Source organism: Ostrea edulis, chromosome 4, assembly GCF_947568905.1.
Source record: "Ostrea edulis chromosome 4, xbOstEdul1.1, whole genome shotgun sequence".
Classification (NCBI taxonomy): domain Eukaryota; kingdom Metazoa; phylum Mollusca; class Bivalvia; order Ostreida; family Ostreidae; genus Ostrea; species Ostrea edulis.
This window is the reverse complement of record NC_079167.1, coordinates 61810906-61822582: the sequence shown is the minus strand read 5'-3', so window position 1 is coordinate 61822582 and position 11677 is coordinate 61810906. Positions and strand designations below refer to the sequence as shown.

General features: G+C 33.7%; 1 protein-coding gene across 1 annotated transcript in view; it reads right to left on the bottom strand.

Moving 5' to 3' along the window:
• The window catches only part of LOC130054236 (protocadherin Fat 4-like), a 93992-nt gene that overhangs the window by 30265 nt on the left and 52050 nt on the right, over positions 1-11677 (bottom strand). Inside the window, exons 6-15 of the mRNA XM_056163273.1 lie at positions 10938-11045; positions 10619-10726; positions 9846-9959; positions 8888-9055; positions 8091-8196; positions 7691-7827; positions 7402-7596; positions 6874-7002; positions 5935-6099; positions 4887-5098 (exon numbers count right to left, since the gene is read on the bottom strand). Coding sequence (XP_056019248.1) covers positions 4887-5098; positions 5935-6099; positions 6874-7002; positions 7402-7596; positions 7691-7827; positions 8091-8196; positions 8888-9055; positions 9846-9959; positions 10619-10726; positions 10938-11045 — 1442 coding nt within the window. The remainder of the gene's footprint in view (positions 1-4886; positions 5099-5934; positions 6100-6873; positions 7003-7401; positions 7597-7690; positions 7828-8090; positions 8197-8887; positions 9056-9845; positions 9960-10618; positions 10727-10937; positions 11046-11677) is intronic.

Genomic DNA, 11677 nt, shown 5'->3' with positions numbered 1-11677 from the left:
CAGACTTGTACAAAGTTGTAATTAATGAGAGGTTCCATAACTCTGGCATTCTGCCAGTCTGAAGAATTTTGTTAAAAAGTTTAACCAGTATAGGCAGAAAAACATCAGCACTTATCTTAATAAATTCATTTGGAATAAGGTCCAGACCAGAGCATTTTCCAGATTTCAAGCTTGATATTCCTACTTGCACTTCTTTAAGCGTAAATGGAAAATCTAAAGGGTTATTTTTTCCGACTTCACAACGAATGTCCATATCTGTGTCATAATCATGAGAATTTATTAGAGTATGAAAATGGTTAACCCATTCAGATAGCTTTATAGGTGACTCTGCCTCAATATGGTTTTGCATGTTTGACTTTAAAGAGTTCCAAAATTTTTTGGTGCAATTAGGGTTTAGTTCATTAATAGTGTTTGTTACAAATTTATAAAAACCAGATTTTAATTGCTTACACATTTTGTGGAATTGTTTTTTAGCTTGTGAAAATGCATGAAGTAAATAACAATTATCTGGTGATTTTTGAAGTTTTTTAGCAAGATTTCTAACCTCCCTTCTCAGCATTAAGCAGTTATTTGACATCCATTCTTTCTTAGGTTTGATATGTCTTGTACGTCTACAAGTTTTACTGCTATTATCCCTAAATTTCACAGTTTTAAGACCTGCTTCAGTGTAAATTGTTGTTAATTTTTGTACTAATGTATCAATATCTGAGTTATTTTCATCATCCAAGTCTGTAAAAAGGCTCATAATACTTATTGTTGATTCTGGTTCAACTAAGGCTTGGACATATTTATCTTTACAATCTTCTGACCACAAGAAATTACCACCAATATGATTACAGTTTTCTTCAATATCTTTCTGGTGATTCAGACATGGCTTCTCTAGTCATAAACTAGCAGAAATAATACAGTGATCAGACAATTCATTTGGTGTATCAACATTGAAATAAATTATCTTGTGATACAAAGTATTACCGGTAGATGCTAACATATAATCCACTGTGCTTTTGCCATTAGAATTGAAAAAAGTATAGAAACCCAAGGAATCACCAAGAAATCTGCCATTTAACATCCGTAGATGAGATGACTTGCACATTTTAGTAGGAAGTTCACCATGGATATTTGATTGTTTGTCTAAATAATTGCGGGGGAGATTTATGTCTGGTGTATAACAGTTAGGTACTGGGCAATCTGAGAAAGTTTGTCTTATTTCATCTGATGACAGGTAATCAGTTAATCCCCCTGTTCTGGCATTAAAGTCGCCACACAAAAGAACTCCCCCTTCTTTCATAAATTCAACAACTTCATTTTCAAGTTGATTAAATACAGTTTCTGAGAAATCTTTCCTGCAGTAGGGTTTAATATAGCAAAAACAACAGAATAATGGTTTCTTCATCTGTAACCCTACATTCTCTGAGTCTATTCTAATCCATAATGTGGAATCACTTCCTTTTAACATTTTGACATGTTGTCGCAAATTTGGTTTTGTGTATACTAAAATACCACCAGAGCTTCTTCCTCTTTTCTTTGCTTTTTTTTTGCAGAAACAACAAATGGTGTTGTAAAACCAGGGATATTTCCTGGTGATTCCCTTGACATAGTTTCTAAGAAACACATGATATCATATTTTGAACACACTTTTGTAACATCATCTAACTTAGAAATATTCAAGCCATGAATATTCCAACAACCTAACCTAAACATTTATGAATCCTATGAAAAAAACATATAAAACCATATACAGCGAAAAAAAATGAAGGTACAGTAATTTTTGAAAAATCAAACTAATACAATGCTAAGAATAACAATAATATAGCAATGATACCGTAGTTAGATACTACAAGTTTCATGTTGGGCAACATGCATGTTTTGTCAGATTATCAACATATTCAAAAATTATAAAACAACTGCAAACTGATCTACAGATACTTGATATATGCATTAGAGTACATAATTGATTGAAAATGTTGAGGGACTGTTGAATCATTTTCAATAGTTGGTTAAACACGGTGCTTAACTGCTTTTGCTTGCTTGTAAGATAATCACCCTGAGTTTTGTTTCCGTCAATATATGGAGAACCACGGTTCTGAGGGCCACTATACCAATGGTTGTGAGGGCCATTTCGGAGGTCATTATATCGGGGACCACGGTTCTGAGGGCCACGATACCAATGGTTGTGAGGGCCGTTTTGCATGTATCCACCATTACGACTGTTATGCTGTCTACGAGTGTTAGTTCTTTTACGCCCATAACTTGTTTCGGCCCTTTCGCTACTGAATTCTCCTGCATGGTTAGAGTTTCTTTCAGAGTTTTCGCTTCGCGCACCGTAGTCTTTGTAGGGTTTCATTCCAAGCTTGTGATTTAGATGGTCTTTCATTAGTTTCACCAACGTTTTTCGTCCATCATCATTTAGATGTACACCATCAACCCCGTACAGCTGGGGATTTTCCGCATTTAGGTATGAGTCGACTCTGATAAAATAAACATTTTCTGTGTCCTTTAATGACTCGCTCAGTTTGTCATTTACAGTTCTGACGCGATCATTATAGTCTTCTTGATCCATTCTCTCCAGTAGAGACAGAATGTGTACACTGCACTGCTTCTTCTGCGCACAGACCACAAGATTTTCTATCTGAGTAACTATAGACTCCGACGATTTTGTTGCAATATCATTGCTGCCAACACCAACAACTATATGCTGAGGGGACTCTAAAGATTGTACATACTGCATAGCTCCCTCTAGATTCTTCTTTCCAGCACCTAGAACATGAATGTTTATATCTTGGTTTTTGTACATCCTTCGAGGGTCAATACCATTTCCATGTGAATCCATTACAATCTCAATTTTATGAGAAGGACGTGACAGTGGTTTCGTTGGCTCAGCTATTTCATTGGGATGCTCTGTTGGCATAGATGATGTGTCCTCTTCTGTGGACAAACATGTATGTGTAAATTGTTTCTGAACTCCGTCCACATGTTTTTGATGGCTTGTTTCGAACATCACTTCGTTTTCACATGTCCGAGTTTGTGGCCAACTTTTGAATATGGTAACCATGGTCTGAGATTTTAACACTGCTACATCTTTTTGTAAGAGTTTTATTTCCTTCTGTGTATTTGTTTTCAGTTCATGTAACTCATTTCTCAATTGAATGTTTTCTTTGAGAATTGGGTCCAGATATCTTTCAAGAGTAATCTGCATAGTTTTTTCAATGTTTTTTTCAGTGAGAGTTGTGAAGTTTTCTTCTAAACAAGAAACTGTAGGTAAAATTTTACAGACTTCACACTCCAACATCTGAATACTCTGATTCATCTTCTTTATTTCACATTGAACACTTTGAATATCATTAGGTAGAACAGGTTTTGGTGAAACCACACGAGGTGTCGATGTACTAATTTTTTTCACAAAAGTGATGGAATCATCACCAAGAACACTTTTAAAGTCTTTATCATCTGCACAGCTGGAGTCATTTAACAATATATTTTCAGATGGTGGAAACATTTGTTCTGTATGCTTTACGCGTATACCATCAGCAATGTCAACAATGTTTTTCAAATAGTGGGATTCATGATCCGCCCACCACACATACTGTTGTCCCTGAACAGTTATAAGATGAGTGTTTGGGTAAATGTGAAAAGTTATGAGTTTCTCATCAGTCTCGGTGTCGTAGTCTGCATATTTGCTGTTTCTTTTTTCCAGCTGTATGAATACCTCATTGACTTCATCGTTTTCATTCTTCTTATCTACCCATTCACACACAAAGTTACAAACTTCTTCAGCAGAAAGATAATATCTGCAACCTATGGCTTTGATCCAGTACAACAATCTTTCATGAGATTTAACTCGAAATCCTAGCATGTTTGCGTTCGGGTTATACAATTCTATATTCAAATCTTCATAAGGAGCATTTGCACCTTTACCTGACGGTGTATGTGGTTTTTCAGGTATTTTATATTTCTCAAAAACATGTGAAGTCCACACGCTGGTGTGCATTACAGCACTTTCTTTTAATTTACCTAGGTCTGAGAAGACCGCCGCCATTTTGGATCTTGTCTGGTATGATGTCGACATTTCTGATAATCAATTTCCAGTAATTTATTCAATGAAAGACTTTGGAATATGCGAACAGACGTTAACACTAGTATAATAGTTCACTGTTTCACAAATGTTTTCGCTGTAAACTGGTTTTACATACCGATTTCAATGTTTTTTCTTCTGTACATATTTTGGCGCCTGTTATTATCGATCGGGATCGGGATATTTATATACCATTATTCTGTTGTTTTTGCTATATATATATGCTATATATATATGTTGCAAACAAAACAGATTACCATCTTTAGGGGGTATACATGTAATATTACAATAAATGAAGATAAAATATGAAATTGATCAATGTCTATTTTTAAAGAACTGTAACATAAGAAAATGCAGAACAATCTGGACTGAATGGAAAATATATTATATTTGATTAATGTTTCTTACATTTTTTCCCTGTGTCAACCTTCCTATTATGTAATACTTATATTGTGTGTGAACGTATGTATGCATGTCTTGGTAAAATACCAAAAATTGCAAATAATAAAAAAAAATAAAACTGAGAGATCTACCATAATGCAAAATATACTTAAATGCCATAAATATGTCAATGCAACTTCAGAATGTCTTCTTTCTTTCAACAATTAAACAATAATGTACAGTTGAACTTCTTTATCTCGAACACTGATATATCGAATACCATGGATATGTCAAAGTGATTCGGAAATCCCAACCACTTTTTCTTTTAAGCATTTTCCCCTCGATATCTTGAATCCTTAGATATTCCAAAGTTTTTCTAGGTCCCATCGAGTTGAAGATAATGCAGTTTGACTGTATATATATATATATATACCTTCTCTCGGAGATAGGTTGGCCCTGGTCCGTAGCTTGGACTGTCAGAACATAAACTTCGCCGTCTGTTACACTTCCCACACAACTAATGGTAGCTCTTCCTGCTCCTGCATCATTTTGAATGGAGAATTTGGAAAATCCATTGTTGGAGACACTTTGTATGGAATACACAATGTCTCCATTAGCACCAGTATCTGCATCACTTGCTGAAACCTGGAAAGTATTGAAGTTGATATCATTTAAACTATTAAGTATCAAATGCTGATAATCAGAAATTTTAACTATTGTTGCAACTTCATGTATGTATCAGACTTGTAGTATAATCATAATGACCACATATTTACAGTACTACTTAATTTAGATAAATTGAAATTCAGGGGAAAAGTTTGAAATAAATGAAAACGGTATTTTTCATCCATTTTGGATTTTTTTTCCCCATTTCAATCCCAATTTAATTAACCTGAGCAAACCTGGACCAGCTTAGCTATAGATACATGTACATATCTATTGTTTTGTAAACATACTGTAATAAAATGATGTAAAAATAAGTTAACACCACACATGCTGTATATGTAAGTACAATGAGCCAAAGGAATGATTGGTATCGGAATTAAAAATATTTGCACTACTTTTAAAATCTGGGCATGTTTTCCAAAAGTCATGATAAAACCTAGATCGGCCAATGATCAATAAAAAGTAAGATGCCTCCTCGAATTTAATTGTTATCACAAAAACATCCGATGAAAACGCCCCAGATAAAGATCAGGTTATGGTCACCTATCTATCAGCATGATTACATATTCATTGACCATGCTGATGACTGATGTGAAGTATTTCAATTCACTCAGCAAACTATTCATTTACTGTAAAAAAGCATCATTTCAATGCAAAGCAAAACGAGAAATGTTGCAGGGGAATTATCTTTGTTTTAGAATAAGCAAAAGTTGATTTCAATATTAAGTGGAGCAAGCTGTAATCATAAGGACTACCTATTTACAAATAATAATCATTATTCACAATACCAGTATTGTTTTCCTTTCAGAACTTACATCCACAAGAACTTGGTTGCTAGTACTGTAGTCTCCCTCCACAATTGTGTCCGTGTAATTAGCTGCTCCAAAAACTGGAGAGTTGTCATTCAGATCTCGGACAATAACGGTGACCTGCACAGCCCCACTCCTCGGGATCTGGGTTCCAACCTCAGTTCCAGTCACCTAGATTTTGATGCATAATGTCAGGGCATTCAAATAAGGAGCATGGTGAAGTATCATCCTACCTGTTCTAGTTATATGTATGATGAAATTACAAGTATCACTTTCATCGTTTTAATTATTCAATCAAAGGTAAATTTATCAACATGCATGTGCCCTTTCCAATCTAAGATTAACTACAGAATCTGTCAATTCCTCACGACCTTAATAATATCATCACTAGATAATGATTTTGGCTTTCTTAAAATGGAAAACTTATCTCAATGTTGCTAGTAATTGTGTTGCTTATAAACAGATTTTACTGTATTTCTACAAAAACGAATCACAATTCACCAAAAAAATATGCAAAAATAGATTCAACTGATGACATGTTAAAATACATAGTCAGAAACCAATATGCAAATTCTTGTTCATCACACTTGGTCATGTTGGGTTTTTGTTATTGTTGACATTATCATCATGGAAATTTTTATAAATGTCAATTTACATGTGGTAAACATAGGTGCAAAACCTTTTGAAACAAAACATTTATACAAAATCATTGATTTTTTTAAACCTGCTGCTGAAAGAAAATGGAGGCATGTCCATATGTTTGTGATATTGCACTTAGTAAATATATATCAATATCCCTGTTGTTTAACACTGTTAGTTTTTAAATTTTCTTCAGAATTGGGACCAAATTATACGCACTTGGTCCTTTGATTATGTCACTGATGTTTCTTTACAGCGAATTAAATTCTAGAATAACCACATGATATACGTGCGCTTCTAACTTACAGTGAAAATGACCGATGGAGTGGACTCGTAGTCAATTGGTGCCGTTGCTTCCACGTATCCCTCACTGTTTACACGGAATAGTCCTGTTCCAGAGACTGTAAAAGTGTATGTTCCCGTTTCGCCTGAAATCTAATTACATCACCACCATTACTCCAAAACTTCATTGTTATTTCGGTTGAGCATCACTGAAGAGACATTATTTGTCGAAACGCGCATCTGGTGCATCAAAATTGGTACCGTATAAGTTTTACATCATGCAAGTTTGCAAAAAATATACTTTTCTGTATACAGTACTGTGAAGTGTGTGTATTTATTTAGAAAAATGCGCATTTTAGCCTTCTATTGGTACTGATGTAAGAAAGGTAACTAATAATAGGGCTAAAATATTAAATTTTCCCCAATATCCATTATCATATAAAATAGATGTGCTATTCATGACTGTGTCTCACAGCACACCAGTGCCATTCTAAATATGCATAAACAAGCACAAATATAAATATTATAGCATAATTATAAATATGTTCTTACTAGATCTGGATCTGTGACAGATATCTTTAATAGATTCGATCCATCATTATTCCTTGGTATTGTTCCCACTGGTGAATTTTCGTTGATGAATCCTTGGAAGGGTACAGTTAGTACCGGATTGTTGTTGTTGGCGGAGTCAACAGTCACTTTTATTGTAGCTCTGTCCGAGTACCTGTTCGTTAGGCCCTCTCTAGCCTATATGCAAAACAGGATAAGAATTGAAATTTCAGTGGATTTGGAAAATATGTACACCAATATTGCACATCAATTAAATAAATATCAAACAAACCTCCAAATAGAGTTCCAGTTCAGGAACTTGGGACCGATCAATAGCTGAAATCTGGGTTATGGTAGCCTGGTACTGGGGAGAGCTAGCGACTTGTTGAGTGGTGACTTGGAATCTGTTCTGATACCCAGCTGGTGAAGCTGTCAAGAGATCAAAATTGTAATCAAACATTCTTCCTTTTATGTACATAAAATTGGGAGTTTTTGCATCTGCATATACATGTACACTGTACAACAACAATTATGCGCTCTTTACATATGTAAAATGAAAGTTATTATTTACCAGTACACCATATATGTAAAATGAAATGATTTTTTGCAATATTATTCAAAATAAAAGTAAATCTGGAAGCCATATATGTAAAATGAAAGTCAAATCTACAATGAAGATACTGTGAACTCACTTAGTTGTAAACTAAATGAAACTGGAGCGTTGAGGGTGTCCCTGTCCTGTGCGGTGATGTTGACAACTTCATTACCAGGAACAGCACTGAATACAAGTTGGCCACCCTACAAATAAATTAAAAGACCCAAGAGTGTAAAACAATTTATACACCAATCACAAGGTGCAAAATGAGACAAAAAGTTTTATTAACACACTGTCTAGAAAATTACATCATCTTCTATATATATTTTGAACCTAATTAACATTCCCACTTGACTTTTTCTATATCCTTATATATGACCTGACACACTGTTTAATCCAGCACAGAAATTTGTCTTCCAGAGCATGTCGGCTTAAACAGTTTTTACTGTATAGTAAAAATTGTCTAATCTGACACCTCTCTAATCTGTTCTATTTCACTGTACAGCGGTTTTAGCCCTTATTTTCATCCCCAATTTTCCATGATTAATGTAATCCAACAGATTGTCTAATCCAATCTAACAATTTTTATCTCCCAGTATATGTATCAAATTAGACAGGTTTTCCTGTTTTTTATGTAAAATGTGGTCTCCACAGGAAATTTCTTTACACAATTCCTCAACACTGAATCATCAACAAATATGTTGCTTCACACATGTATATTCCATATTCTAGCAATCAACAACTTTATGTATATTCAAGACTTGTCTAAAGCTTTTTTGTTTCCTTCTTCTAATTTTAAAACACCAGTTTGTGTAAGCAAAGTGAAATGAATTACACTCCCCACACAAATACTGGATGCAAAAACAGAAGAGAAATGTTCCGCACGATACTCACTGATGATCCAGAAGTAATACTGGTTGTATAGGTGGGGTTGAAACAAGCATTGTTAACAGCAAAGCAAGTGGAATACACAAATTTGGGTCTTAAATCATCCACGTCGTTTACAGTGATTGTGATAGTGGTGGTCGTCTGTTTCCTGTCCCCAGGATTACTGGCTTTATCCTGAAGGAAAACAATTCATTATATCAATCATAAATCTTGCAAGAAATGCAGAATTCATGTATAATCTAGGGTATTTTCCAAAAATAAATATAATATTGCAATCATAAATAAGTGGCTTTGAAATTTGATGTACATATTTGGTGATTAGGTACATTGGTAGTAATAAAATTAGCAGTCCATGTGTAGGGCCTGGCATATAATTAGCAACCCATGTGTAATCAATTAAATAGCAGTACACATGTAATCATATTATCAACGGTCCATGTAGGGTCATAAAATTATAGTACATACACAGTCATATAATCCACAGTCCATGTATAGTCATAAAATTATAGTACATACAGTCATATAATCAACAGTCCATGTATAGTCATAAAATTACAGTACATACAGTCATATAATCAACAGTCCATGAATAATCATAAAATTATAGTACATACAGTCATATAATCAACAGTCCATGAATAGTCATAAAATTATAGTACATACAGTCATATAATCAATAGTAGATGAGTGGTCATTTAATTACACATGTACAATATGTACTCACATAATTAATGGTTTTCTTGAATTACCAAAACAATACTTGTGCACAAAAAATAAATTTAAAAATGGTGGTCTTGGGTCTTGAAATTATTTTTAAAAAACATAAAAAATGCTTTTCCTCATTAGAATTTTAAAATAACATGGCTTGAGAACCAATGCCTTTTTGGGGTTGGTGGGTGGGTGTCTTGGTACAGAAAGTAATGTATCACTCTGAAGAAGCTTTTCCTTGGACCATGATACTTACAGTTGCAGATATTGTGAGAACATATTGCTGAACAGATTCAAAGTCCAAAAGATCTCTAACAACTATTTCTCCTCTTGAAGTTATAGGAAGTAGAAATTTGGTATATCCATCATTCTGAAATTGAAAAATACAGCATAATTGTCAATACTATGTAAACTCTGTAGTTATGGTGAATTAACAATATCAAAACTGGATTTGAAGTTATTGTCTTTTTCAAAATGGACTAATAAAATGCTTCCCTAACCACTATTCAATCAAATTTTTAGGATAAGCCAAGTTTGAATTCACTTATAAAATTCAATTATATACTCAAAAATTTACTACTGTTTTGTTGGTAATAATCACATTTTGTTTCAATATATCATATTTCTCAGTATCATAATTAAAAGATAACGTTTGTCTCTGTATTGAATATATATCAGGAAATTCCACTCTCTATTATAATTAATTTGTGATAAGGAATAAATCATTCCTGTTTTTGAAATACAGGATAGTCAAGCAAACCTCAGAAATGGTAGAACCTGAAATTTCATATGCCACCTATATTTTAGTCAGGGCCCGATTTTCACCAGACATTGTCTTATAGATAACCCTGTTTACTATACATATAACATCTGTCAAAGTGGTTGAAAGTTTTCTGAATTTTTTTTTCTTTAAGACTGCTGTAAATCAATGGGAAATAATATAAACTTGTCTCATTCAATACACATTCTAATTAGATTCAAGAATATGTTATCTATTACAATAGATATTATTAAATGATGAACACTCACAATGCTTTCATCTCCTGGAACTATGGCGTAGTCTATTTCTTTATTGGTTCCCGTATCCAGATCTGTAGCTGATATCCCTGAGTACACCGTAGTCCCTACTGGTGCAGACTGTCCGTAAAAGGAAAGCATTCAAAAATTAGTTTTGCCTTCATTGTACATCACACCATTCATGCTTAAACTTATTTTTGCAGAATCATGAGATTTCTGGAAAAAGCTTGTAAGCAAAATTTGGGAGTTTGGTGTAATTAAAACAATTAAACTGAATCACAAGATTTGTACAGGTCACACGACTGAAAATGGAAATGAACAACTGACTCACCTCAGCCACAGCAGCGGTGTAGGGTTCATTGGCAAATATAGGTGCATTATCATTTATGTCCTTGATCTCCAGTTGCATCAAGAAGAACTTTGACTCAACTGGGTTTTTCTGAAAAAGAGGAATAACAATATATAGAAGATAAAGTGCAAGTGTTCAATATTTTCAAAAGTAATCTTTATAAAAACCCCTTTTTAGAGCATTTCCACTTCAGACATCATATGCCATTACACTCAAAACCAGCAACACACAACCAGCCTAAAATTAATTATGCTTATATATTCCCCACTTCAACTGTTAAAACCCCTGTGCAGGTTTGCTTGTTTGGTGATATTAAATCTGAACTAAACTTCACTAAAGAGTTGACAGATTGTAAATATAACAGCATTGCAAAGCTTAGCATTCCCTTGGCAACAGGGTATATTTATTTTATAAAAGGATCGATGCCTATTGCATGAAATATTGTATAGCTTTTTTTTTCCTGGATGATATCTTTGGCTCATTTTAGTTAATTATGTTTGATATCATGCTGCCAAATCTTTTAATAGTTCAATAAGAACTCAAATATGATTGCAATGATACATATTTTGAAGGGAAAGATAACACTGTATACAAATTGTTTTCATATCAAAGGTACATGTAGCACTCTTCAGCTTGGGAGGTAAATAATCTATTGGATTTTTTAAAATATCAGAACGTTTCTGATGATGTTTATAACATTTTACAGATAAGTTATTAACACT